Source organism: Oreochromis aureus, linkage group 17 (assembly GCF_013358895.1).
Source record: "Oreochromis aureus strain Israel breed Guangdong linkage group 17, ZZ_aureus, whole genome shotgun sequence".
NCBI lineage: Eukaryota > Metazoa > Chordata > Actinopteri > Cichliformes > Cichlidae > Oreochromis > Oreochromis aureus.
Window position 1 is genome coordinate 4,202,845 of NC_052958.1, and position 27,983 is coordinate 4,230,827.

General features: G+C 40.9%; 3 protein-coding genes and 4 long non-coding RNA genes across 18 annotated transcripts in view; 2 read left to right on the forward strand and 5 right to left on the reverse strand.

Annotated features, from left to right (window-relative positions):
• The first annotated feature begins 214 nt into the window (after positions 1–214).
• LOC120433821 lies at positions 215–3,675 on the forward strand. 3 transcript variants are annotated; one of them, XR_005608790.1, is made up of 4 exons: positions 215–626; positions 1,351–1,508; positions 2,006–2,064; positions 3,019–3,667. It is a non-coding gene; the product is annotated as an uncharacterized LOC120433821 (long non-coding RNA). The 3 variants fall into 3 exon arrangements; XR_005608789.1 differs by having other exon boundaries at positions 2,006–3,675; XR_005608791.1 differs by having other exon boundaries at positions 2,009–3,675.
• Positions 3,676–5,327: 1,652 nt separating this feature from the next.
• LOC120433823 lies at positions 5,328–7,005 on the reverse strand. The gene is made up of 4 exons (XR_005608794.1): positions 6,849–7,005; positions 6,472–6,596; positions 6,245–6,366; positions 5,328–6,100 (listed from the first exon to the last, which is right to left on the reverse strand). It is a non-coding gene; the product is annotated as an uncharacterized LOC120433823 (long non-coding RNA).
• A 506-nt stretch (positions 7,006–7,511) lies between these two features.
• On the reverse strand, positions 7,512–10,324 carry LOC120433822. Of its 2 annotated transcripts, XR_005608793.1 has the most exons (5): positions 10,304–10,324; positions 8,277–8,453; positions 8,065–8,178; positions 7,705–7,910; positions 7,512–7,587 (listed from the first exon to the last, which is right to left on the reverse strand). It is a non-coding gene; the product is annotated as an uncharacterized LOC120433822 (long non-coding RNA). The 2 variants fall into 2 exon arrangements; XR_005608792.1 differs by lacking the exon at positions 8,065–8,178.
• A 5,719-nt stretch (positions 10,325–16,043) lies between these two features.
• Positions 16,044–27,079, forward strand: cfap94 (cilia and flagella associated protein 94). Of its 3 annotated transcripts, none has more exons than XM_039600707.1 (15): positions 16,045–16,338; positions 19,388–19,463; positions 20,454–20,542; positions 20,661–20,765; positions 20,867–21,004; positions 21,143–21,277; positions 21,382–21,485; positions 22,277–22,465; positions 22,548–22,654; positions 22,868–23,028; positions 23,109–23,268; positions 23,341–23,555; positions 23,650–23,808; positions 24,532–24,645; positions 26,774–27,079. In XM_039600707.1, exons 1-15 carry the CDS (start codon positions 16,243–16,245, stop codon positions 27,047–27,049), a joined length of 2,124 nt encoding a protein of 707 aa, XP_039456641.1. In that variant the 5' UTR covers positions 16,045–16,242; the 3' UTR covers positions 27,050–27,079. The 3 variants fall into 3 exon arrangements, with proteins under 3 accessions (XP_039456639.1, XP_039456641.1, XP_039456640.1); XM_039600706.1 differs by lacking the exon at positions 16,045–16,338 and adding exons at positions 17,799–17,858; positions 19,168–19,185 and having other exon boundaries at positions 23,109–23,555; XM_039600705.1 differs by having other exon boundaries at positions 16,044–16,338; positions 23,109–23,555.
• On the reverse strand, positions 16,509–17,832 carry lyrm5a (LYR motif containing 5a). Its single transcript, XM_031758528.2, has 3 exons — positions 17,731–17,832; positions 17,469–17,524; positions 16,509–17,381 (listed from the first exon to the last, which is right to left on the reverse strand). The coding sequence occupies exons 2-3, from the start codon at positions 17,511–17,513 to the stop codon at positions 17,169–17,171; spliced, it is 258 nt and encodes an 85-aa protein (XP_031614388.1). The 5' UTR covers positions 17,514–17,524; positions 17,731–17,832; the 3' UTR covers positions 16,509–17,168.
• Positions 23,442–26,756, reverse strand: LOC120433804. The gene is made up of 3 exons (XR_005608767.1): positions 25,861–26,756; positions 23,698–23,810; positions 23,442–23,572 (listed from the first exon to the last, which is right to left on the reverse strand). It is a non-coding gene; the product is annotated as an uncharacterized LOC120433804 (long non-coding RNA).
• Positions 27,080–27,141: 62 nt separating the features above from the next.
• lrmp (lymphoid-restricted membrane protein) overlaps positions 27,142–27,983 on the reverse strand; it is a 28,400-nt gene continuing 27,558 nt past the window's right edge. For 6 of the 7 annotated variants that reach the window (XM_031758522.2, XM_031758521.2, XM_031758526.2 and 3 more), the window contains one exon: positions 27,143–27,915. In XM_031758522.2, the coding sequence (XP_031614382.1) occupies positions 27,773–27,915 (143 nt within the window). In that variant the 3' untranslated portion in view covers positions 27,143–27,772. Of the gene's footprint in view, positions 27,916–27,983 lie in introns of all 7 variants that reach the window. The other variant, XM_031758523.2, reaches the window with a different exon arrangement.

The window sequence follows — 27,983 nt, forward strand, 5'->3', positions numbered from 1 at the left end:
GTGCTTCGTTTAAACTGTATGATACTTATACTGACCCAGGGTCAGTGTAAAATACAATCCTAGCTGTGTGAACAAAGCCTGGCTCCTTTAATCCTGCATGACAAACCTCAGGATGCAGGTTATTATTACTCTTTCCTGCTGGCACACCTGTCACACCTGAGAGTCAGCTAGAAACTTACAGTGACGTGGACATCATGCAAAGACTGCCAGACTCTGTAATACTGTAAATGATCAGTGACTCAGGTTAACACTAAACTTTAAACAGTCCCTCTGTGTGTGCTGAACATCTAGAATCAGGATTTCATTCAGGCTGCATTGACTGTGGGACTTTTCTGTGTTGAAAGCAGGTTGAAGACGGCTCAGAAACATTTGAAGATTAAAATTTAGCATTATGGCTGCTGGTGGTTTGTAAAGCCTCTACTCAGCTGTACTTTTGTTACTAATTTATGTTTGTTGTTGTTTAACACAGATTTCAGAAGAGCAAAGATGAGCACTGTTGCTTAATCCTTAATAGTTTAAGTGGATTGGAAATAAAAAAATTCCAGATTTTTCTTCCACAGAAGTTTCATTCGTCAGTGTGAAGAGGGAGCTGCAGTGAGGACACAGCCTGGTCACTGAGGTCAGAGGTCAGAATCTGAAACAGCTCAGGTTTATATTCTAGGGGTTATAAAAAAAAATCGAAATGTATTTATAAAGAAACCTTTAAATAATATTTTAATTAATAATCATAATTATGATTATTATTAGAAATATCAAACATTTAAGTGGATTTTCTGTTACACGTATTGTCTTAGCCCTGCGATAACTGGCAGCCTGTCTTTGTCCTGTATCAGCTGGGATAGGCTTCATCCTCCCGCGACCTTGAATTGGATACATTGTATTCCAATTATGTAATCTGATCATTTACAAACTCAAGGTATCCAATCAAAATGTAAGTAATAATGATAAAAATGAGAAAGCAGAAATAAGTGTGACATGTTAGCTGACATAGAGGACAGCTACATGTAGTCTGAAAAACCTTTGTTGTCAAGTTTGCAGGTCTATCACGAGACATTCTTACATAGAAGAGACTGTTAAAGTCTCTAACTCAGTGAAGCATTATTGGTCCAGTCTGTTTGGATAAATATAGTAAACTGATGTTTGTCCATTTATTGACACATTTTCTTAAGTGCTTATCCAGTTCAGGATCACAGTGGAGCTGCAGCTGGATATGTTCAGTAAAGAAACCTTACAAAAGTTAACAATAAACCTGCATCTCTGTACGTTGTTGTCCACAGGATGAGAAAATCAAACTGGAAGACTGTGGAACATGTTAATAAATGTTTGTGTTTATCCCTGTGTCTTTCACAGGAGGCACTGAAAGGTTTCCCTAATAGTTCCTGGTGAATCAAAGCAGAACCATAAAGGTTGCTGGACTGCATGATGGCCTTACCCCTGAGCAGTCATCCTGTTAAAGGAGGAACCAGTTAGAAGCTGTTTTCAAAGTAGCTGAGCAGATTTCATCTCAAGTAAGCGATTAACTGTTTGTTTGTTTGTTTGTTCTGCCACTTAAAGAGCATTTAAGGACGTCTTTTGAGTGTTTAGTTGAATTAATTCTACTGGCTCTCATGGTCATTTGTGATTATGGACATATTTTTCATGTTCATCCAGCTATTTAGTAAATTCTATCTATTTAGTAATATCTGTCAGCTATAAAATATAATATAAATATAAAAATATCTAAATATCTCCTGCCCTTTATATTTTAATGATGTAAGACCAGACGTCTGTTATCCTGTTACATTAGCATTAATGGATTGGATTTATATAGGGCTGTTCAAGGCACCCAAAGCACTTGATATGTGAGCATTCCTCACATATCAATGAGATGCTGTACAGTACAATCCTACAGACACAGCAGAGGGATAACGACGGCTATTCAACATTGTTACACGACACATTCGAGCTGCATGATGCAGACAAAGTGACTAAATCATCTTTTTGTGGTCTATTGTCTTCAAACCAGCAGACAAAGCCGATGGCAGAAGATGTTTGGAGAAGAACTTCAGGCCGTGTACTGAAAAGGTTTTTTTTTCTTGTTATCAAAAGACATTTGGAGTGACGGCTTCTACAGCTGTGCTGAAGTAAAGCTTACAGTCTAAGAAGTCACAGTGTTGATATTCAGCACAAAGAGAAAAACTCACTAGTTTGAATTTATTTACAATCATAGTTTTTATAAATTCTGACTGTAAACAGCTTTTACAGCTTTGATATTGTTTGACACTCGATATCAGGTGATGGTATTTAATTTAAAGGCTTCTGTGTCCCAATGAGCCATTTACACTGACCAGTGTTTCACTTTAACTGTAACACGTTCATTATTTAGATCCAACATTTCTAAGAGAAATAACTGAATGTAAAAATGGCAGCCCTCAGGCCAGGTTTATAGAGATATATGCATGCATTATGAAAGTTATGTATCCCAGATAATTGTTATTCATCTAGTCATGGCAGACCCACCCCTTCCTCCCAAGTTAACTGCAACCCAAAAGAACTAGTGGGGCTGTTTACACACTCACAACCAGTGTGGGGTAAAAAGAGCCACCAAAAACCTGTCAGCCTGCACAGCTACAGATGTGCTAAAAGCTATAAGAGTTAGAAGCTCTGCTTATGGAGAAACTTTCTAAGCCTAACAGGGGACAGGTACTCCTGCCCAAATAACATGATATAACCCCACATACAGCCCAGACATAAAGTGAACCAAGTCATTTGGTTAAAGACAGCATGGGAGCAAATGCATGTAACCAGCCTGCACCAACCTGACATTTCTTCCTCCTGAATTAAATGAATGAATGGATGAAAGTTAAATGACTGCAAACCTAAAGCCACTAGTTCCCACACTGGAGTTCCCTGACACTGTGTTAACTGTACTGAGCTTGTATCAACAGTTGTAACAGGCTAAGCTACCTGAGAGACTGCATTGAACGATTGTTTCTATCTTAATGGTTTCAGCTCAGATGTTCTGCTTTTTCCTTTCAGTAGATCAAAGCAGCTCGTGCTCTGTCTGCTTCCATTCTGATGGCAAGAAGAAGAAGAAGAAGAAGGCTTCAGCGAAGTGGCGTTCATGGTCTCAGTGGACAGTCATGGTCACACACTGCATGTGGTTTTAAAAGCAACATTGTTCACCACAACAATGGAGATGTGTAATATTAGTGCAGCTACGGTTTGTTCTTGAACATCAGTTCTGTTTTCTACTTTGACCACTTAGACCAAAAAAAGTGTTGTTTTCAGATTCTTTCTTTTTAAATCTATAAAGCACCTGCTCATTTTATATTACAATTAGTTTCACATAAATGTTAGTGTTTCCTTTATGATCTTTTAATGCTTACACTACACTGTGCACGTCTACATTAGAGACATTTCTGTTACCTATGTACGAGACTGGGCTGCTTGACTACAATTTGGAAATGGATGCAAAATCACACGGATCGTGCTATTGTTTGTTTTTTAATATGATGGACTGAACACAGGAGGTGTCTGACTAAGCAAAGATTAATCTGAGCCCATTTCTACCTGTCTCTACTGTTTCAACTGTAACTGTCAGGATATATATTTATTCCAGCTCTCATAGGGCAAAGGAATGACTCAGACTTGTCAAATGTTCTTTGACTTGATAAACAATTTGAAGTTCACAATTTTCTTACAAATAAAACTATAATGACAAACATGAACAGCTGTGGTTATTTCTGAGACATGATTTTTTTTTAATGTGTTCATATTTAGACATTTGTATGCTGAAACTGTAATGGTGAACCTGAGGTGATGGTCAACAGAAGGTAAATATATATAAATATAAAACAATATTGAAGTAATGTCTTTACCCTGTGCAGCGTGTGGACGCTGTGCACACAATCACCTTATTCACTGTAGTAAACGTGCACCGCTAGCTCACGTGACTGACTGTCTCCATGGTTACATCGTATATTATTAGCTATGTAAACAGCTTCCAAAGATACCGCCATAGCTCTCTGCAGCTGTAATGCTTTCACACTTTACAAATCATTTCACGTTTTTGATAGTTATGAAGACAGAATATGTTTTAGGCGGTTGCTATGGTGGTTGCTGTGGACTAGGGTGGACCGCGTCCGATTCCTGTTATTAGCTGTCCGCCGTAGGAAGGCTGCGTTCCGTTTAGAAGTAGCACCAGTCTGCCGTAACTCGAACTCAAACCCCGCTTTGTTCTGTAATTAAAGACATTTTAAAGCCGTTCATGACACACACGCACACACACACATAAAGCACTTTGCCTCACCATGAGAATGCAACTTTACTAAAACCTTTAAAGTATCTGATATAGGATGGAAAAATGAAGCAACCAGAGATTTAATGATGAAGACTCGGTTCTGTAGTTCACGTTTTACAGTCCTGAATGACTCACTGCACATCCATATAATTTATTGAAGAGGAGTTTAGAATGCACTTTACATTTAGACTGTTGCTGTTTTATTTTTTACATTGTTACTGTGTTATGTCATGAATAATGTTCACCTGCTGGGGTTTGATGGATCAGCTGGACAATACAGTCAAAGACAGACTTCATCCATCATATGCAAGAATCCTAGTTGGATTTTTGTTTTCACTCATATTTTTGAACCAAATATTGAAAACAACTGTGACAGACTGGATACCTGGTCAGGGTGTACATTACCTTTCACTCAAGCATCCCAGGACAGAGCCCTGCCCCACCATGAGCCTGGGTGGATACGTGGTTATAATATAAAATGACTGATACTGAATATGAATATTTCATGAATTATAATATGAATTCCTAGGTGTTTGTTCCAGCAAGAGTAATATTGATTACATATGTCTGAATTGCTAACCCTAACCCTAGCTCAACAGACCACAATGCCCTGGACTGTCACTATTATTACATGCTGTGAACATAAGTAGCTTTGATCACAGTTTATGTTGTAAAAGAGAAGGAATATTAAAAAAAGATCAACATTGTGATATTTCTTCCAAACTGACCAGAAACATGCTTGTCAGACTCTCACAGCACAGGATCAGACTCACTGTGCATGACGGCTCAGGCCAGTAATGTTTGTTAGATTGTCAGTTGTTTAGTGCTTCTGTACAGTTAGGGTCACCATCTCTATTTCAGTATAATTAATATGCAGAAAACACTAAAAGTTGATTGTCTTCCAATATTCTAGCATAATTAAAAAAAACTTTGACTTTGTAAGTACATATTGTTACAGTCCTAATGCCAGTATGATTCTTCATAACGCCTGCTTTGAAATACTGAACTTTAAAATTGACCTGATGAAAGATAATTTACAGTCTGTCAGGATAATTCTGACTATAAGATCACTGTATCAATCTGAATCCTTCTGAAATGTGCTGTGAATGAATGCTGATGCAACTGACTGTGGGAAAGCTGTTAATAAATGAATCTGTGACACATGCAACACATTCACAGAGGAAGAGGACACAAAGGGAGGACACGCAGAGGCTGTGTTAAAGTCAGAAATCCAAATCTTTAGTCAAAAACAGGCGGCGGTTACAAACAGGAAGACAAGCAGTCCATTAAACAGTCTACAGGGTCAAACATACAGAGAATTCAAACAGCAGTAAAAAATAACTGAACACTGAAAAACTTAAAGCAATGTGAGACGAAACAAAAGGAAGCAGCGCAGTATATTCACTGAATTATCATCAATTACAAAAGAGAAAAGCAACGATTTCTACGGTTTGTTTTCTTAATTGCAGTTAAGAGTGTGGCTGGTAAAGATGGAAACATACAGAATGTAAACTGTGTGAGTTTGGTGAACTTTGTTAGTAACAAATGAGGTAAAAAAACCAAAACAGACAAAACACAGAAAGAGGCTCTCAGTATTCATTAATAATTAGAAAGCATCTAAACATTCTGGTCGTGGATTTTTACAGTCTTAGTTCCGCTCGCTGTCGTCATTATAATCATCATGATCAATGGCGAGGTCCTGAGGTGGGCGGGGCTGTCTCTGGTGATGTCACCACGAAGGAACAGCATCTGGCACGTGTTGCTGAAACATCCCAGTACACTGGTGTAGTTTCCTCTCCAGCTGTTTGACATTTGACACTTCTTCAACATTAAGGGAAGAAGAAGAAACAGTGTTAGGTCAGGTGACCACATGGTTTCTAAAATAACTGACAGGAAGTAACCAGGCCATTAGAAATGGATGGCATGTGTTTAGAGTTACTGTAGTTAGGTAACTCTACTTACCAAAAGCAGAAGCACACAGATGGCAGATCAGATGCTGAATGTTGCAGGAACATGCTCATGTGTGGTGGTTATTCAGTGCTGCTCCGGCAGGTTAGACAGTCCAAGACTGATATCCTTCCCATCTGAGAGTTTGAAAACACACATGCAAAGATTTATTTTGTGTTACAGTCAAAGTTGGATGTTCGTTTTTGTCTTTTAAAAATGTTTGTGTATTTGAAAGCACTAACATTTAAGGATGACTCGGATCGTCTCTCTCTAAGAGTATCTTCTTTAAAGGGGAGACAAGTGTATCCACTGATCCACGTCACTTTACCTGGATGATGACTCCTCTCTCCCTCACTCAGAAACCCTCCTAATATAACCAAGCAAATAAATAATATTGAAGATTTACTTACATCATTACAAAAACATCAAAAACTTCTCCCTTTGATTCCATTTCTCCATTCCTGCTGAACATCAGGCAACAAATATCCCAGTAAATCACAGTAAAATGTAAAGCACATATCTTCTCTGCTTTGTCTAACCTCTGTAGAGCCTCTGTCAAGAAAAACATATCTGTAAGCATAAAACAAATATACATTTCATAACACGTCACTGGACAAACCTCGGTTAGTTGATTTCCTCTGTGCAGTGCAGATGAGCATCAGTCAGTAAGTCAAGGTGGTGAGAAGGACTCGTGCCCTTTGTGACTCTGCTAGTTCTTCTGAGGAAACACCACCGTCTCTCCACACCGTCACCATCTGTGAGCACAAACGGCCGCTCTGCTCTGTCAGCATGTAGGAAATCAGATATCACACACACAGGGGTGAAGAAACATTAGGGCTCAACTTTGGATACATTAGATCTAAATAGATCAAAGTAGCTCTTAGTTTCAGCAATCAGTGAACAGACAGACAATGATACCAAACTGATTCTGTATGAATACAATATGGTATTGTCAATACAGGTGTGAAATTAATGTATTAAAAGTAATATATATATATTTGATAAATTAGTTTGCTAAATTAGAATATATTTTTCTTTTTCTTTCATTTAACAATTGCATCTGAATGAATTAAATATTGAACAAAAATATATTGTCACATTCTTCATTCTCAAATACAAATTTCACAAAGTAAATTTTTGATTAACATAAAAAATATGAATTACAAAAAATAATTGTATATTATTAAAATATTATGCAACCATGACCAAAGTCAGAATCATCATTACAGTATTGTGGACTTAATGCTTGATAAACTTCAGGGGAGATCATGATGACAGAAAACTGTAAACAACACTCTGAAGTCTGAAGCTGCTTTTCTTGTTTCTGTGACCTCAGCACGCTGACAGACCTGAAGTTGCTAAAGATTTTAAGAAGTGATAATTACAGGGAAGAAACTTCTCTTTTTCATCGCTTTAATCGAACATTTGATGCCTCAGCTGTCTCAGTCCTATAGCATTCTGCAACTACAACTAACCTGAGGAGGCTTGGATTTGGCTGCAGGTGCCCCTGTACATCCTTCTCAGCAGCACACATGTGGGTACCATTTAATCCCACTTCTTCCTGAGCTTTGCTTCATCACAAGACTAAAGGTGGCATCCCGTGTCACAGTCTTATCATCATCCAATTGGAGAAGAAACATTTACAGGCCTCCTGGTTTTGTTTTCTGATCCTGCAAAAAGACTGAGGACAACAGAGCCCAGAGAACACGAGATACACAACATCCAACATTCAGACTCAACAGCCTCCATAAATGAAGAGCACCAGGTTGGTCCAGTTATACTAGATATGAGCATACTTCACATTACTGTGTATCAATAATAAGCAAGAGACAAACTTTGAAGATGCACAGCATGATGTCCCATCATCAGACTGCAAACAAACATCCACCAGGCTTCTTTGTTGGCAGAGGTGATGATTCTCCCATCAGGGATCAGTAGCGTGTATTAACCTGTGATATAAGCAGCAGTCACTGAAATATTACTGTTTCAGATATGAAATCTGCCACATAAAAGCCAGGGTGGGAGGGATCTCTGCAAACTGACTTACCTCTGCAAGTGTGAGGCTCAACAAAAATCTGACTCTCTAGTCACAAACAAAAAACTCCAGCAGGGAGATAGAAAACGCTGCCTGGGTCTTGCTGGATGTTGCTGGTCAGAGTCACACATTAGCAGAGTGCTTCTTGGTCCCACTGACCCATGTGGACAGTGACTGTGGAGAACTGTTCTGGAAAACAGAAAAGAGAATTAAAATGACAAAAAGCCAAAACAGGATTTCCACAAAGACTCTCTTGGAATCAGCAATCAGAAAATCATTGGTTCATATTACAATTAAATATGACCAGGCTCCTTAAATGTAAGCAGTTAAGATCTGATTTCATTTACATCCTTCACACAGCACATGTGTCCAGGCTGTCAGGTAAACATAGAATTAATCTCAGGTAACATGACTCAGAGTAGAGATTCAGTAAGAAAGATTGCCAGCTCTAATATTATTACCACACCAACAGCTCAGATTTCTAGAACTATTTAAACAAATGTCTTCTGAATATTCAATTCATGTTCACAGTGGGAGGGTGTGGGGGGGGGGAGGGGGGGGGGGTGGTATCATGGAAGTTTGTAAATAAAGTCTGCAACACAGAAAGAGCTGTGATCAAGCTATTTATTACTGCACGCAGGAGAGCCAACACACATCAAACATCACAGTTCAGTCATGTCAGCTCTGCCACAGAAGTCGTGCTCCTACTCCTTTATACATTCCAAGAAAGAGGGAGGAAGTTACAAACTGATCATACCACACTTCACGCGTCTCGCTATGAAACCTAACAGATCAATGGTTAAGCTGTTTTGTGCCCTTGGCCTTATCAGCACCTGTAAAGGGAGTTGTTTTCTCAAACTGCTGATGCTGAAGTAAGTTCATCTAGTTTTAGAAACTTTCACTGAAAAGTCTATAACAGTGTCACAACTAAGCATATGCATAAGCACTTAAATACCATAAACGAGAATAATAGAAACTTTCTATTAGAGCCTGTCCCAGTAGTCATAGGTAGAGCACACCTGGACAGGTCACCAGTCTGTCAGAGGACTAACACAGAGACAGACATCAGAGTAACAAATCTATTTAAAATTACTGTAAGCTGCTGCAGCTGTATGTATGAACATGTGTTTCTGTGCTCACAGTCCACCTCTCAGGAACCTGCAGTTCATTTTAAGTCTACTTTAAACAGACCTCACAAAAGGCTGATGTGGCTGGATCAGTAGTCTGATTTAAAACGATACCTTTGGCCAGGGATTAATCTGGTACATCGCTTCACTGCAGTCTTACATATTATCCCCACACCTGAATAAAAAATATTGATATTTACAAATAACAGATTCAGCTGATGCAGCCTGACTCAATCTGATTCCAGATGTTCAGCACACACAGAGACATAGAGGTACTGTTTAAAGTTTAGTGTTAACCTGAGTCACTGATCATTTACAGTATTACAGAGTCTGGCAGTCTTTGCATGATGTCCACGTCACGGTAAGTTTCTAGCTGACTCTCAGGTGTGACAGGTGTGCCAGCAGGAAAGAGTAATAATTACCTGCATCCTGAGGTTTGTCATGCAGGATTAAAGGAGCCAGGCTTTGTTCACACAGCTAGGATTGTATTTTACACTGACCCAGGGTCAGTATAAGTATCATACAGTTTAAACGAAGCACTGAAACTTGCACATATTTATTACAGATGCATTGAAGCTAATCGGGATATTTACTGTCAGTCTGTGGCTGCGATTAATCACTTTACTGGAAACTTTATTAACTAGTAACTTCATCAGTCATGACAGAAGCTAATATTTCTGTGCTAACATCCTTTAAACAGTAACAGCTTTACTACAATATAAGCTAACGTTTACACCGTAACTTTAAGCTAGCACCATAAAGACGGTAAAACACGTAATAATATCTACAAATGCATCTTAAAGCTGTTATATTAGCACTCGGTGTATTACTAACATAACCACATTAACATTATTGACACTCGCTGACTTTTAATAGTCATTCTATAAATGCCGTCCGTTTAAATGGTCTTACCTGTAACACTGCTGTATCCACGGTTCCAGCCAGAGTGGATTCTGGAGTCTTCCCACGCTCCTGTTACTGATCCTCCATCTGGATGGATGATAACAACCTTCTGAACAATCTAGCAGGTGGAGATGGCCCACATCTATGGGACTGATTTCTGCTAATAACGCCCATTGTATGGACTGATAACAGCGTGTCGCTAGCCGTGCCATTACCCAGCATACACCTCTCCCTCCATAAATGCAATAAACGATACAAAAGTAATGGCCTATAATTAATGTATCTGCTGTATCTGCTGTTTCTCAGGTAGTTGTTTACATTATATAATATATTGTGTTCAGTACACGTCACTACAATGTGATTTCGGAAATATATAAATATACGAACAACAGGCTCTTCCGCGGCAATCTCTTGTCGTCAATAAACAACGTTTAGGGAGCAGCATAGTATTCAATAGGAGGACCCTGCACGTCAATTCTCGACGCGAGGGGGGTACCCTGCGCGTCGATAAGTGAAGCAGAGGGAGCCTGACCATGCGTCACACATTTGACGAGTTGGGAGTGAGAACGTGTTGGATTCAAGCTTAAGGTTTGCTCAAACTCAGTATAATAATATATGAGATGAAGAAAATAAGGAAAATACCTAAACTAATCAAGTGCATAGAGACACTTGACCTGGTTGTAAACCTGTTATTCTAGATGAGACTTTGTTGAGATGAAGAGCAAACCTATACTAACAACTAATAAGCCAAACCCTGTATACAACAGCTAAAGCTACAGGTTTGAGAAGCTGAATGAAATGAATTAAATATGTGGACACTACCAAGCTGATGAGCAAGTTACACATTTTTTATTTTTATTTGTTTTTTAGAGCAGAAGCTGCATATTAAAGCTCACACATGCAGCTGTTTGTGAGCTCAGTTTTTTTTCCTCACACTTCTGCTTTGTTTCTGGCAGCAGCTTTTTCTTTTTCTTTTTGTGTCCTGACTCATGTAAATGGTAAATGGTAAATGGCCTGTATTTATATAGCGCTTTACTAGTCCCTAAGGACCCCAAAGCGCTTTACATATCCAGTTATCCACCCATTCACACACACATTCACACACTGGTGATGGCAAGCTACGTTGTAGCCACAGCCACCCTGGGGCGCACTGACAGAGGCGAGGCTGCCGGACACTGGCGCCACCGGGCCCTCTGACCACCACCAGTAGGCAACGGGTGAAGTGACCGAGACTGTCCAAGCTGGGGCTCGAACCGGCAACCTTCCGATTACAAGGCGAACTCCCAACTCTTGAGCCACGATCGCCCCGCATGTGTGTAAAGCCTTCATGCCATCGGCAATTTGTTTTTTGTTTTTGTTTGGTTGTTTTGTTGGTTTGAAAAACAAATTTGTGATCATACTTGTGGATCACAGTGACACATAATGATTAGGCATATGATTTATTAATGCCTAGTTTTAGAGCTGTGAGCTATGAGCTGTAAGCAATGCAAAGTTTTTTCCTAACTTAAAAGTTTGAAATATGTAAGATGTGTGAGTTCTTTGAAAAAAGGAATTGCCTAAAATGCCCTAAGTCAAAATATAGTGTTGCATCTACAAAGAAGAAAGCAGAAGAAGCATTCAGTAACTTGAAACTGGCATTACAGACAAATACAGTTTTGGCTTTGCCTGATTACGATAAGCCTTTCTACTCGCATGTAGATGGAGGTGCAGGTTATATGAAGGCTGTTCTAACACAGGCCTTTGGGGAAAAACAACGCCCACTCGCATTTTATTCGTGTAAATTAGACTCCGTTGCATTGGGTCTGCCTACGTGCGTGCAGGCTTGTGCAGCCGCAGCAGAGGCAGTTAAAAAGTCCGCTGATATTGTTTTAGGACACACATTGATCATTAAAGTCCCACATGCTGTGACCTCCATCTTACTGCAAGCAAATCTGTCATACCTCACACATGCACGACAACTTTCCTATGTAGGCATTTTACTCTCACAGTCACACATCAGAATTCCGAAGTGTGGACAGCTAAACCCTAGCACACTTCTTCCCACTCTGGAAGATGGCGACGCACATTGCTGCATAAGAAAGCTAGATGAAGAAACCAAACCACGAGTTGACATTTACAGTACACCATTTTGCAAAAATCTGGCAAAATAGAGGCATGGTTACCTCCACAGGACATCCAGTACAACACAGAAATCTTCAAAAAACACTTTTAGAAGTAATAACTCTGCCAAGACAGCTAGCAATATGTAACTGTGCAGCACACCAAAGAGACAACTCAAGCATAACAAAAGGCAATAACTTCGCAGATCAAGCTGCAAAATCAGCGGCACAACAAACTGTAGACACACTAATGTCAACATCACCCTCACAAATACCACTTGATGTTTTAAAGGATGAACAAAAAGCAGCTCCCACAGCTGAGCAAAGGAAATGGCTGAAATGCGGAGCGCAACTAAAAGATGACTTGATGGTTTGTGAAGGAAAACCAATACTTCCAAAATCTCTACACAAAACAGCAGCCTTAGTGACACATGGAGTTACTCTCCATGTGTCAACAGGAGGGATAGTAGATATAATCTCCAAAACACTTTTACACTCTAAATTTCGAAACTTCAGCAAAAGAATTTGTCAGAACATGCATGATTTGCCAAAAAAACACAATGCACAAGGGAATCTCAGACCAAAAAGAGGTCATTTTCCCACACCACCTCATCCTTTCCACACAACCCACATGGATTTTATTGAACTAAATGAATGCCAAGGCTCAAAATACGCTCTAGTGATCATAGACGTATTCTCAAAATGGCCAGAAATCTACCCAGTAAAGAAAGCAGATGCCATTTCAGTAGCAAAATGCTTATGTAACCATTTTATTCCAACATATGGCATCCCCACTCTGATAAGATCAGATAATGGGACACACTTTGTCAATGAGGTAATCAGCAAAGTCTCTGAAGCACTAGGATTCAGCATCAAAAATCACTGTGCTTATCACCCGCAAAGTGCAGGATTAGCGGAAAGAACTAACGGCACAATAAAACAGAGACTTGGAAAATGTATGGAAGAAACAGGGAGACCATGGCCTGAGTGTATAGGCCTAGTAAAAATGTGGATGAGACTAACACAGGGTTCTCAGAAACTCACACCTTTTGAAATCATTCATGGCAGACCATTTCCACTGCCAATCACAAGTGAACCTTTAGATAAATCAATCAGAGAGACCACACTAGCAGAATGGATGTCGAAGCTACTAGAAAACAAAGATATTGTTTTGAACAATAAACTGCCTTCTGAATCTTCTCCAGTATCTTGCAGGTTGAAGCCAGGTGATTGGGTCCTGATTCGGGTTCTCCATAGAAAGAATTGGAGCTCGCCCCACTGGGAAGGTCCCTACCAAGTGCTCATCACCACACCAACCGCCTGTAAGATAGCAGAGAGACCATCTTGGATTCACCAAAGCCACTGCAAGAAAGTGAGTGACAGCCCAGACTCATAGACTCCAGCACCCCTACCTTCTGGTGATCTACCTGGTGAAGAGAGGGCTGATTGGGTATATCCCGCCTCTACTTCTCGCCAGTAGTCTACTCACCCGAGGATCTAGGTGTGTTTGGCTGTCATGAAGACACTCGCCGTCCTAGCAGCTGTCCTCCTGCTCCTAGCAGGACTCCTCGCACTTTTCGAGGACAATAAAGAACAAAACACAAGCCAAACGTGCCGCCAGCTTTTCGGGCGTTGGCTATCAGCATAATAAAATCATCATCAACGAGACAAGCTCATCTACCATCTAGTCGCTTAACTTCCTTAGTATCTTTCAGGGACCACCCCAACACGAGATAATCACCATTGAAGACGCTGGACTTGACAACGGAACGTGTGACCAACTTTTCTGGATCAACTTCAACGTGACAAACCGGAACACATCCATTCACTTCCCAGTGTTCTTGGACCAAACCCCAGGGAAGAACCACTCCATGTGCTACCAGCAAAACAACGGTAACAGACCACTTGGAAACACCACTAACTGTAATCAGACCGCTGGAAGTGGAGAAGGTGCCCCTGTGAACATGACCGGCCCCTCAAATGGCACTTACTGGGTCCAAGGAATGGCCTGGCTATGTGGACAACGTGCTTATTTCATACTACCCCCAGGCTGGACCGGAGTTTGTGCCCCCATCTTCATATCAGACCACACCTTCAGGATGACCGCTGTAAACACCACCCCAACCACACGACAGAAAGGAAGATCAACATCTCCAGGTATCCAACCACACGATCCTGTGTATGGCAGTGATGTGCCCGAGGAATTCAAACTATGGACCACTGGACAGAAGGTCCTCCACTCACTGTTTCTGTGGGTTGGAACCGGAAAAAACATGTTAAGGATTGAAGCATTGGATTATCGCTTTGGACTCTTTCTGAACGCATCATGTAAAATCAACGACGAACAAAACCAAGAAATCGACGCTCTGCGCATTGCAGTAATGCAACACAGAGTAGCATTGGATATGATTCTCGCCGAGAAAGGAGGACTATGTGTCCTCTTCGACAACACCTGCTGTACCTACATCCCGGACAATGTGCATTCCTCAAACATGACTGATGCTCTGAATGCCTTGAGGCAACTGAAGGAAGCCCAAAGTCAGGACTATGTGAAAAACACCACTGATTGGTTCACCTGGCTTTTCAACGGCTCATGGCTACAAGTACTGAAGAGACTACTCATTGGAGTTGGAGTGTTTTTAATTTTGTTCTGCTTCTTTGCCACATGTGTTATCCCATGTCTAAAAGCCATAATCAAACAAATGATTAACACCTCACTTGCAGCATACGTCAGTATTCCACTTGATTTAGAACCTAATGATGAGAGTGAAGATGAAAATGATGAAAATGCCACTGTTTAAAATTATAATGTGAATATAACCATGTTTGATTAAAATCACATACACAATGACGAGCTACTTGAAAATGCAGACAGCAAGAAAGTAGACTTTGATGTTTTAAGCATGTTTTATGAAGAAATTAAATCAGCAAAAACAGGAAGGAATGTTAAGAGATTTTTACATTTACTTACTTTGATAACTTTTATTTTGCTTAAGTATAATTTCTTGTGAGAACATGATGTGCCTGCAACCTACAGATTAAGGAACAGAAGCATGCGTGAGGAAGTTACAAAGTAACACACTCTCAGGCAGAGACAGTTCCAACCTGAAGCTGATATGACAAAAGATACTAGTTCCTCTTGTGTTATGGATAACGGCCACTCATGCGATAACCATATCTAGAGATGTTTTTCTATTACGTATGCTCCACCTAGAGATGCTGTGTAATCTATTCTCTGCTATAAAATAAAGAACGGACTGAGGCTCTGCGCGACTTGCCTGTGTCTTGCCACGCAGTAAGCCTCGCCCATGTACATGCCATAAATTGAGTTTGTGTTTCTTGCTTCTCTAAGGTTTTTTTTCCTTTGACAGGTGTGTTGCTAAGCCTAATAACTTAAATAACAAACTTGAAATATACCCGTCCTATTTTCCCCTTTATTGTTTTTCCTCTGTGCTGTAAATCTGTCTAAGAAAAAATCTGAGGCTGCTGTTCTGAGAATGAGCTACCAAAGCTTTTTCTGAATAAATCAATAAAGATCCATTTATGGAAAGCTGTGATGAAGGCAGTTTTGTCTTTAATTATATTCAACAATATAACATATTCGACCACTTTTAAGTGATTTTTCTAACTTTAATACACTAATTTCTAGTAAGTGGCCCAGCCCCTCCTATATTTTTATGTATGTGGCCCTCAATGAAAAAGGTTTGGACACCCCTGGCCTAAACAGAAGAGACAGGTGTTGCAATGGTCCAGTCAAAGTCCAGACATCAGCTCAATTAAAACCCTGTGGCAGGATCTTAGCAGAGCTCTGCATGAACAAATACCTGCAAACCTCAATGAACTGAAGCAATGCTGAAAAGAGAAGGAGCCAAAATTCATCCAAAGGAATGTGAGAGACTGAAAAAGTCCACAGGAAAACATTATTTCAAGTTATTGCTGCTACAGGTGGGTCTACAGCCTATTGAATCATGCCAAGTACTGCGTCATAGGATTTCATAGTCTCATGAAAACTTCCTTTTTCAGAATCCAACTGTATCTTTTAAATGTCTGTGAGACTGACACTAGATCTGCAGGGTTTATGTTGATTGTAACAGCAGGAATAAGTAACACTAAGCTGTGTTTATGTGATTTATTATGACATGGGACACCACTCTAAGAAATCTGTACATCTATATAACATTTGTTTGCCTTTTGTGTAACAGCACATGAATCCATTCCCATGTAAATTTATTTCTCAAAAAATGTGAGCATGTATTTACAAATATATACACTGAAATACATTCTAAAACTCACATATTACATTAAAGAAACTTCAGTCGGTAGACAGAAAGACAGCTGCTTTTTTTTTTTAAAAAGTACACAACCTCTTGTACAAATTATGAATGTTACAATCTGGACACCCCCATGTAAATGCTGGGGCAACTCATCTGGTGAACTGTTTGTTTTAAATACACTAAAATGTGACAGTGGGACAAAGAATGCTTAAAACATATCCTGGGCTTACAAACAGTATATGGCCTTAGGTACAAAATATCAATGACAGTGATGATCGCTTTGCAACACCCAGAGATGAGGTTTTCATTTCCCTTTCAGAGGCAACCTTAGTTGAGTTTAATAAAGGAGCAGCTGTTGGAAATTCTGTTCTTTGTTTTGGACTCGGTAGGTGTTAAAAGGTGTGTTTGTGAACCCGAAAGGCTGATAAATCACCGATTACCACATGTCCACTGCTTGCACTGTAATCCAGGAAAACCACTTGGAGCTATCAGTGTGTGCCATTATTTTTCGGGTTCATAGTATCTCTTTTTCATGGCCCGATATTTTCGGAGGAAATACAGAGCTTCTAGCTCCTTAATGACATGATCCCCCCGGGCCACCAGCTGTTTGATCTTCTCCGGGTCGGTCACGTCTTTATTCTTCATGAAGGCTGACTTCAGGCGCTGTCTGAAGTACGCTGCTCCCTGAGGGTATTCACGGCCGAGATACAGGAGCTTGTTTGGAGAGGAGAGACACATTTTTAAAGCTCTGCAGCATTGTACACCACCCAGCGTTGATTCTATTAACACCAGTTTACTTACATTTTTGTACAGCCTGATAACTTCAGTTTTTAAAGGGTTGGCCATGGCCTTTCACACTTTTGAAAGGAGAAGAGGAGAAAGGGAAGGCCAGGAGAGAGAGCACACAGAAACCATTACACAACATTAAGTTTAGCTTAGCAGCTAGCTTACGAATTTAGCATGTAGAGCACTGCATTTATGCCAAGCGCAACAAATTCACATTTACACGTGTTATGTTATGTACACCAATGAAGAGAAAAATGTCTTTTCCCTGCGTCCTTACCTATGAATGCAAGGGACAACTCCGTAGTGCACGTTGTCGCACGTCGTTTCGTTCTGTCGCAAATAAAAACATAGCAAGTACGCATGCGTATAGGTTGCCACGGTTACCCAGACGCGCGGACGAACATGGTGAGGGTTTTTTCCCTTCTATTATTTCCTTATAATAGACCAGCTTAAATATTATATTTTTAAAGGTTTGAATGATTACAGGCCATCAGTTAGCGCAATTACATAGTATCCTATTAGTTTACTGCACGAAATACAGTTTCGTAGTTCTTAACTTTGACACTCTCTCTCTCTCTTTATATATACACACAGAGGTGGCAAAAGTTCAGACTTTCTTTACTTAAGTAGAACAACTAAGTAGTGCAGATACCTGGGTTAAAAAAAATGCTCCAGGCTCTGAAATGTACTCCAAGAAAGAAAGTAGCTCCTTGAAGGACAATTCTAACAAGGAAACGGAACCTTTTGCCATATTAATATAATATTATTATACTATTAGTACATGATAATATAAATAAATACAATAATATAAATAAATACAATAACATAAATTATAATCCCAGTGAATATGCCCAGTTTGAATGTGTTATACAGGACCCAATGCAGTGGAAAGTAATATTAAAAAAAAAACTGTTTTCTGTTGCCTCCACAGTTAAACATTAAAATGAGAACAATCAAGAGTTAAAGTGAGATTCAGCAGGTGGGGGACACTAAGATCTGTGGAGTGGCTCAGCAAAGGGAAAAAGAATCACACCTCATAATAATTTCTAATGTGAAATTCAGTAGATTTTATTTGTGTACATGCTGTGATCAGCTGACCTGCTGCTCTTTGTGAATTTACACAACTGAATTCAGCAAGATGTCAGCAGTTTTCACAAGGTGTCCTGGGTGATGTCCATCCTCTACACTGACACTGACACCACTCTTATACTCATTATATTGTCTTTACAGTAGACAGTATAAAGCTGGAATTCAGTGAATTAATCTAAACATCATCAGCTTAAGTGTGAAGTTATTTCACACTCTCCCTGTGAAATAAAACAGTAAATAAACGGTTTGTGTGTTAGCTGATAGAAATGTTGAATTTTAAATTACCTGCCACTTAAAAAAAACACCACTCACTTCATGCTTCCCTCTCTTCAGTAGCGCTAGCTAGATTCTGAAGTTCCGCTAACACAAAAGGTCACCTGCACTACTTCTGGAAATGTAGGGAGTAAAAGTAAAAGGGAGTCAGAAAAATAAATAATTAAGTAAAGTACCTGGATTTTCTAAACAAGTACTGTAACAAAATATTTGTACTTCGTTACTCCCCACCTCTGTATATCTATCTATAGTGTATATAGATATAGATAGATACATAGTTTCTTGAATTTCTGTTTTGAAACATGACATTGTGTAACTTTCTATCTCTGTCTTTTTTTCCTCTGAATGATAGCTTCCCAAGAAAAAACAGGTATGAGCAACAGGCAGTCAGTACATTGTCTCTCTTTGACAATTAGACACAGAGAACTCAGCTCAAGATACACACAGGAAGCTTCCTTACTCTCTTTCTCACTGCTTATACCCACGTTCTCTTCAGCAATGACTCCGTTTGCTAGTAGGTACACACTGAACTGTCACTGTTAAACTAAACTTCCAATGCTCTGATGTCACAGAAGGCCAGTAAGCTGTCCAAGGCTCAGAGGGCAAAGCGGGAGCAAGAGGAGGAGGAGAGGAAACTTCGAGAGGAAGGTGAGGGGTCTCTCTTCATTTAAACCTCCAGTGTAGGTGGCATGTCTGACACTGACACTTTAAAGGGAAATTGACTTTAAAAAATGAATCTGTTATATGTTTTGAGCTTCTCTCAAGATTTATTTATTGTCATTATGTTGCTAGAACGTAACAAAAATTGCAATGGTGCTCTCGGTAATAAAGAAAATATAGAAAAGATAAATAAATAAGATTTACTTAAAAAAAAGATAAATACAGAAGTCTTTAGAATACAGTGACTGGATGTAAGTGTGCGTGCAGGGGGTCCATGGGGAAGGGCAGGTGCACGGATGACTTTCACAGCTCTTGGAAAAATAGCTGTCCCTCAGCTTGGTGGTGGTGGTCTTTATGTATCTACACTATTTCCTAGATGGCAAAGGTATGAACAGTTCGTGTCCCGGGTGAGTGGGGTCAGCAGCAATATGGCTGGCCTTCCTTTGCAGTCTGCCAACGTATACTGAATTGAGGTCTGTTAGCTGCTTAATGTGTCTTTGGAAGATCCTCTCAAAGAACTTCATGATGACTGGGGTCAGTGCGACTAGGCAGTAATCATTTAGGCAGGCCACAGCTGATTTTTTTGGCACAGGCACAATGATGGAGGACCTAAGGCAGACAGGGTAGTGTAAAGTTGCAGGGACAGATTGAAAATGTCCAAAAAGACCCTGGCCAGCTGGTCAGCACATGTCCTCCCTGACACCTTTTCTGGTTTTGCAGCTTTGTTAGTGTTAGTTCTCTTCAGAGAAGAAGTCACTTAGTGGAGCTGCAGGATCAGGGGCTGATGCTGCTCCTCTAGTTGAAGGGGAGCAACAGTTGCACCGCCATTAGTGTTGTCAATCTGGAGAAAAAATGTTCAGGGTATCAGGAAGTGAGGGAGCCCAACTGATCTACTGCTCTGTGTTGCTGTTTATGAGTAGGAGAGATAGGTGCTTGTTGGTGGATGTTTTCTCTGTATCTGTAACATGTACATTGTAGAGGAAGCCCGGATCAGGGCAGAAAGAGAAGAACAGGAACGAGTGGAAAGAGAGAGAAAGCAGAAGGAAGTGGAAAGGCTTGAGCTAAAGGTAAGAGCCTAGCTTAACATCAACCCTAAATGAAGCATAAAAGAAGAAGTGTACATACACAGAAGAGTACTTGGGAATACTTTGTGTGCCTGTGTGCTTGGATCTCTTTCTCTGACAGGACCTAGAGCGCAGAGAGGCCGAGTTGAAGGAACTGCACCATCTACTGGAGGAGAATCATACTGCAGTAACCAAATGGAAAACTGAAGCTGTGGAGATAGCCAAGGTGTGGGTCCACAAGCATTCTGTCCAGTAGATATGGACATTTTCTTTTTCCCTGATGGCTTTCTGGCAGCTGATAACGCACAGTGTATGCTTTGTGTCCAGTGGGAGCGATACATGCGTTGCGACGGTGCACCAGACCCAGCAGTACAGAAAGAGATGAATACATACATGAGCCTATGGAGAGATGACCCTGAGGTCAACATTACGCTTGTGCTCCAGCAGTGTAATCTTGCTCTGCAGGTCTGTATGTGTTTGTTGATCAAAATGAGAGGAAAAAAAAAATTAAGCACAGGACAAAAGTAGCTCTTCGAGCTATTAAAAATAGAGGTAACCAAAGCTGAGTCTTACAAGTGAGTTATCTGCTGTGTGTTCTAACAGCTGGTAGATGAGTTGGAAGATCTCCTCAAAGATATTACAGATCCCCAGGAGCGCCAGAAGTACCAGGAGGTTCTCATAAATTTGCAGGAGCTAATTCACTCAAAACACCACCTTGCTACTGAAGAGATCCTTAAGGTACAAGATACCTGATTGTTCCTATGATAACACATCAGGATGCAGTTTGATTTATAGTAACAATACAGCAATAAGTCCAAAACCCTGCGTGTCCATGGTTTCAGAGTGCCAGTGAAAATGTCAGCACTGAGACAGGCAACATGCAGACTGTGATCAAAGATGACAACATTACACTGTGTCTCTGGGCCAACCTCAATAAGATTCCAAGGTTTGTTCATAAAGCTGTCATCTTATAATTTCATTCTGTTATATATCTACTGTTACAGTGGTGCTCATATGTAAGTTTCACGTGGTGAAATCAGTGTATGTGTAAGGAATCCCTTTGAGCCCAAGCTCACACTTCAGACTCTTCAGTTCTAGGAGTGAGCACAGAAGCTCAACCTTCTCTTTGGCAGCCATTCAGAAGAAAGTTGGTTTAAGTGAGTGGGAAGGAAGCCAGACAGAGTGGTTAGACAGACAGACCAACTGTCTGTCTGGCCATCAATCTTCTGCTGCTTATCTAGGTTTAGGTTGCAGGGGCAGCAGTCTAAACAGAGACAGCCAGACCCTTGCCAACTCCTCCAGTTCATCTGGGGGGACACTGAGGCATTTCCAAGCCAGCAGAGAGACACTAGAGACATCTTTTCAGCATGTTCTAGGTCAGCCCAGGGTATCCTTCTGGTAGGACATGCCAGAAACACCTCATCTCATCCAGCAGCAATGGGCTAATTGTCCACGAACTCCTGAAACCCTTTTTGAAAAGGGGGACCACCACCATGATCTGCCAAAAGTCCCTGGCTTCCACATTTTCCTTCTGATGCTGCATATCCAAAAATAGAAATGTGGTGCTAGAAATGAACATCTATTCCAATGTTAAAGAAAGTCAATCATTTGTAGCTGTGCCTTATGATGAAGATGAAATTTGTGGACAGTACCTAAACACAGACTTGTACAAATGTTGCCTGTAGGTACACAGGCTGATGTTTTATTCCTCTCTGCGTTTCCACCTGGTCCATCCAGGTTTAAGAGTGTCAGCTTCAGTGAGGCAGGCCTCAGCTTTGAGCTTCCCAAGCAGCTGGCTGTGAGTGACATCGCTGTGCGCATCCTCCACACCCGCTATGACCACCCATCTTCATTAGCCAGGATGACTCATCTGAGAACACACACACCCAGCAACAGGGTCCACCCGGCGATGCAGTCCACCCAAAGGTTAGGCGAGAGGGAGGTAAGATGAAAGACTCAGCTTCTGTTGTGGGTTCCTTCATTTACTGGGTTCTTTTCCTTCCTATAGAATGCACATCTCACAGAGTGAAGCCAGTCTGTGGTCAAGGAGGAACAGTCCAGAGCCTGAAGAGATCCAAGTGAGCCATGTCCAAACACAGATGGAAGCACTTGATGGTAAGATGGTCTTTAAATAAAAAGTAAGCACATAATCTAAACTTGTTTTAAACTACATATGACACTATATTACAACTAACTCTATGTCAACGGTGTCTTCTGATTGTTTTAAACTTAGTTTAGTTTAGACAGAATGTGTTTATATTCCACAGACAAATTAACCAGCAGTTCTTCTAAAAGCTTGAATGACAGTTCTTTCTGTCTGTTCACCAGTCAGGGATCCGACTAGTCCCCCGGAGGAGCACACAGTGATCAACCCTGTTGCCCAGGTGGTAGACTTGATGGAGTACACACCTCTGGGTGGAGTATTCTACTATGATGCGTTTCACCTCCCACCTCAAATTCAATATGCCCATGGCTGGAAATTTGTACAGGTGACGAGATAAGGGTCTTCCTGCTAGCATGAGATCAAGCCTCACCTGTACTCACAGTGCATGCCTGTTTTTGTTTGTAGGTGTTGAGGACAGGTATGCAGGTGTTCTCTTACCAGGCCGAGAAGTCCGGTTTGGATGGCCACGAGGCTCTCCCCTGCCCCCTTGTTGGGGTGTCTGTGACACTGCCCGAATCTGTTGTCTTCTTGGAAGCTCCACAAGTGGCTCGCTGGGATGCTGCAGGTATATCACACTGTGAAATACATTTGAAAGACCCCACAAAGTCAAAGATATTGAAACGGTCTACTCCCAAAGGTAAGCAGTGGAGGATGGATGGTATCACCGACGTCTCCTATGACGAGTCTGAGGGCAAAATCTCTTTCAAGATGGACTCCTTCCAAGCGTTTGCGCTGATGCAGAAAACCTATGCCAACCTTCCTTTTCAGAGCTGGGAGCTCCGGCCACTGGGCCAGGACTCTGCTCTCTACACTGTCAACGGGGCGTTCATGAACATCAGCATCACTATTCAGGTAAGACAGCAAGAGCACTGTGAATGTAAAACATAGGAAATAAACAGGAGATGTGGCTTAACTGTTACAATTTGTGCGTCTGTGTCACTGATAGGATAATAAATGTATGCTGCAATCGGAGCAAGAGGGAGGGCTCTCTCACCTCATAGGAAAGTGGATGAGTGGCTCGGACCTGCAGAGGGCCATGGTCGACGCTGGGGTCAACATCTTTGTGAATGAATACACGCACAAATATGTCAGCAGCACTGCCAAGGTCTGCAACACAAAACCAAGATGCTAGATTTGAGATGCTAATATCAGAAGCTTAATAAGAATCCTTTAAAGATTAAAGTGCATTTTATGAAGTCAAATGAGTTTCAGAATGGAAAAATGGTCTTGAACGCCCCATTAAATTAGGAGATTGAAAAACAAGGTTCAGCTGATATTTCATATGGTGCCCACTATTTAAGCAGCTCAGACTACCCTCAGTTGTTGCACATCTTTTCGTTCATCTGACTGAAGAAGTGAATAAGTGCTTTTCATGTCACCAATTAGGGCTGTCAACGTTAACGCGTCACCACGATTAACGCGATTAAAATTTTTAACACAATCAACCCATCTGGAGCGCAGAATGGACAAACTGCCCGAAATACGTTGACAGAGACATTTCAGGGATTTTGAGTCATTCTGCACTCCAGATGGGTTGATTGCGTTACACCAAATATAAATGACTACAGACGGAAATGTCAGTTAGCGTGTCACTTGGTTGGTGAGATTTTCACCTGATAATAGCATTAAGTTAAAAGGTTTGAACCAAAGCTTGTATTACACAGTGCATGTAAGTGTCCCATGAAATCATAAGATAAATACGTTTTTCTGTATTTACACAGGGCTGCCTGAAGCGGTCTTGATATGTAGCTGTAAACAGCGATTTAATTATTGTGTTTTTGCAGTACAAAAATTACGAAATGATCTGTGTGGTTTCTGTCCTCTTCAGGACCCACTCACAGAGCATGCTGCCTACGAACAGATGGCCCTCTTTTCCTCTGCCTGTGCATTCTCGTGGAGCAAGTGGAATGCTAAATGTGGAGCTGAGCATCTGGTCATGCAGGTACTCTCTCACACAGATACACTTTATGCAATGTAGTATTTTACTCCATTATCTTCTTAAGGCCTCAATCAAATTAGAGTAAAATTAGAACGGCTACCTCTGTGCGAGCAGGAGAAAAACCAGTGGCTGGTGAGTGATTGTGCTGAAATTGTTTTTGCTCCCTGGGACTGATTGCAAGAAGTTGTGGGGACCACTTTTGGTTGCAAGGAGATTCAGCATGTTGCCTGGTGGGAGGCAACCTGTCTCTGTCTGATTCGGACCGACTGCAATCCCTCTCAAAGAGATTGGTGAAGGTTTGCGATTAATCGCCATCCACTTTATAAATGCAAACATGTTGTAATCAGCTGGAGTCAGTCTGTGCCAATGAGCACAACTCGGCTACCTGATCAAATAATGAACCAAGAAAACGTGAATTACTAAAGTTTGTGTCAGAAAATTTAGCATAAACTGTGCTGAATTTTAAAACTAAAAAACGTGTTTAGTTATTTAGAATGGGAGGTGGACATGTTTTCAGAACGATTGCATAATTAATACACCCGATTGGCTCAAAGCGGAGAGCGAGACAAAACTTTGGCTCCGTCCTGTCATTCTTTACTCAGTCCTCTGAGTGTTTAGAGCCAAGCCTCATGTATTCCTGCTGTGCAGTAACACTGGGATTTAATTAAACAGCAGAACTCAAAGAAGCATCGGAGGGAGGCAGGAGGAGATGTTGGACAAATGACGGATACAAGGATAGGTCTTGTTTTGGCAACCTATCATTTTTATTATAATGGGCAGAGCAGGTTTCAGTTAAATGGAAGAAGATCCCTCGTCCTCTACGTGGATTTTTAGAGATGTGGGTTAAAAATGGAAAAAAATGTGGCACAGCTGGCCAAATAGCACTAAGTGGACACAGGATTTAATTCTGGTAATTTAAAATATTTGAATTGCGTTTCCCAGTTTCTCAAGAAGAGAGGATAACACTGTTCACACTGCACATTAAACTAACACGGTCACAAAACGGCTGCATTTTGACAGAGATGTTATGTAAATGCATGTATTAAGGAAGTAAAAGAAAGAAACCTTATAATTTCCTGTCTTTGCACACTGCTGAGAAAACATTTCTAAAGAGATGTTTCAAATCTCTAAAACCCTGAACACTTAGAGTTGATAAATATGTGAACACGTTCTACAGAATCATAGACCGAAGTGAATGAAGGTCAGGTTAGAGTTTACCTTTTAATTGAGAAGTCTAGCTGCTCTTACCGGCACGTCATAGCAGCTGCACCACAAATCGTGTGCGTAACATTTGTTGAGCGATGCATTCAGTTTCTAACTGCAGGATGTGTGACAGCAGCCCTGTTGCATAACACCAATTCAGTTTCACACACTGCAGAGAAGCTCAGACAGATGCATGCATTTACACATGTGGCACAGTAACAGCACATTAACACAGACGGCAAACATAAACATAGTGAGTCTTCTTCAGCCCGGTCTCGTTTAGCTGAATTGCCCTCTGTTTTCAGAGAGAAACTTTAAAAACCCGTCTAAAAGCTGCGCTTACACTCTACTTTGTTTGTACATTACTTGCTCATTTTTGTGCTACAAGTTTGCACTGTTCTGTGCAGTTCACCGGTAATAAGTCTGCCCCAGGCTCTGGTACAGCATCATGTAATCTACTCTCAAATCTACTGTAGACAGCAGTAGATTTGAGAGCTATCACAGGTAATTGTGGTATTATTGAAAACCAGATTTTATGTAATTATCAATTCACCCTCCCTCCGCATGTGGTCTCAGACCTGGGCCCGGTCTCTGAAGCAGCCACTTCAAAGTCAAGGACACTGCACACAGTTGCAACAATTTTGGTTTGGCTGCAGTCTCCAATTACCATTCTCTCTAGTGCAGCTCTAGATTAGACTACCACCTGGGTTCTCTTAACATCAACCTTTACACAGCCAGAGCTATGAAAAGGTAAAACAGTAGGCTTTTTATAGAACACGAAACCAAGAAGCAAAAGTGACATTAACTTGTGACTACCTGATTCTCACCAAAAGGTTACTGACCATAGTTGAGCAGACAGAACAGAGATGAAATTGGCTAACATTTAATATGCTTTAATGTTACATTAACCTGCAAAACTCTTTGCCAGGTGTGTGAGCACCACGATCCCTCCCCTGTGCCTAAGGACTCATGGAGTCTGTACCTTCTGGGAGCTCAGAGGAGTCGAAAGCTGGCAATCACAGAAACAAGTGAAGCTTTTTCTCCCGATCATTATCCTGGCAGCGAGTTTCACTCCACCTTCATCCACTTGCTTCAGGACACCATGAGTCCCGATGGCATCGCTCAGACCAGAAATTCCCATCATTTGTTTGTCGACACAGTGCAGAGCCTGCTCTGTGCCACAAGACCCCTGATGTATTCATAATCCCAGTGAAATAAAGTTAAAAATGCACGACTAAATACAACGAGCGAGAGCTGAATTTGTACACTTGGATGCACATAACACACATCTTCTATTGTAGAATTGGCTACTTTATTTGTGCAAAGATCCACGCATCTCCTTTGGAACATACAAAAGTGTATGAAGTTGTGGCAACCACAGCAAAAACTTGAAGATGGAAAATACAAAAAAACAAACAAACAAAACTTTGGTGTTGAAACTGTAATAATGCAGAAATATAAGTTAACAAAACTCATAATCACATTTTCCACTCAAAACTAGCAAACTCATAAATATAGATTTCATAAACACTTAAGAGTTTTATTACCAGTGTTTAAAGAGTTAAAAGTTATAAAATGTCCTCAGCAACCAATGAGGTAAAATTCCATTAAAAATGCTGGTATTCTCCTGTATCCTCAAGTACATAAAATGTTTAAAAAGCCACAGGTGGAGCAGCTCACTGAACAGCTGATCAGCACTATCACACATGCATACACACACATAGATAATCTAATTTAGCAAACATAATGTGATGCATAAACTCCTCCATAGGGTTAACTATTCCTGAGGCCAGGCCTGTGCTGTCGACGCAAGTTTTATAGGAATTTGCAGGCACAGTAAACATCCCAACAGCCTCTGCTCTCCCAGTGCAATAAATATCTCTGAAGGGCTGATGGGCACTAGCACCATCCAACCTCAGGACTTCGACTAGACAGGGGGCTGTCCGTTGTACCGGAGCCCTGTGTAGGGCCACAGCAGCTGCTGGATGGTCATCCAGGAGTCCCCGGTCCCTACAGGGGCTGCGTCTACTGCTGGCTGCATCACCAGGCTGGCCAGCAGTGCCAAGAGACCTATGCAAATAAACAATGATAACAATAAGAATTATTTGTTTAATTAAGAAAACACCCTCACTTCTGCA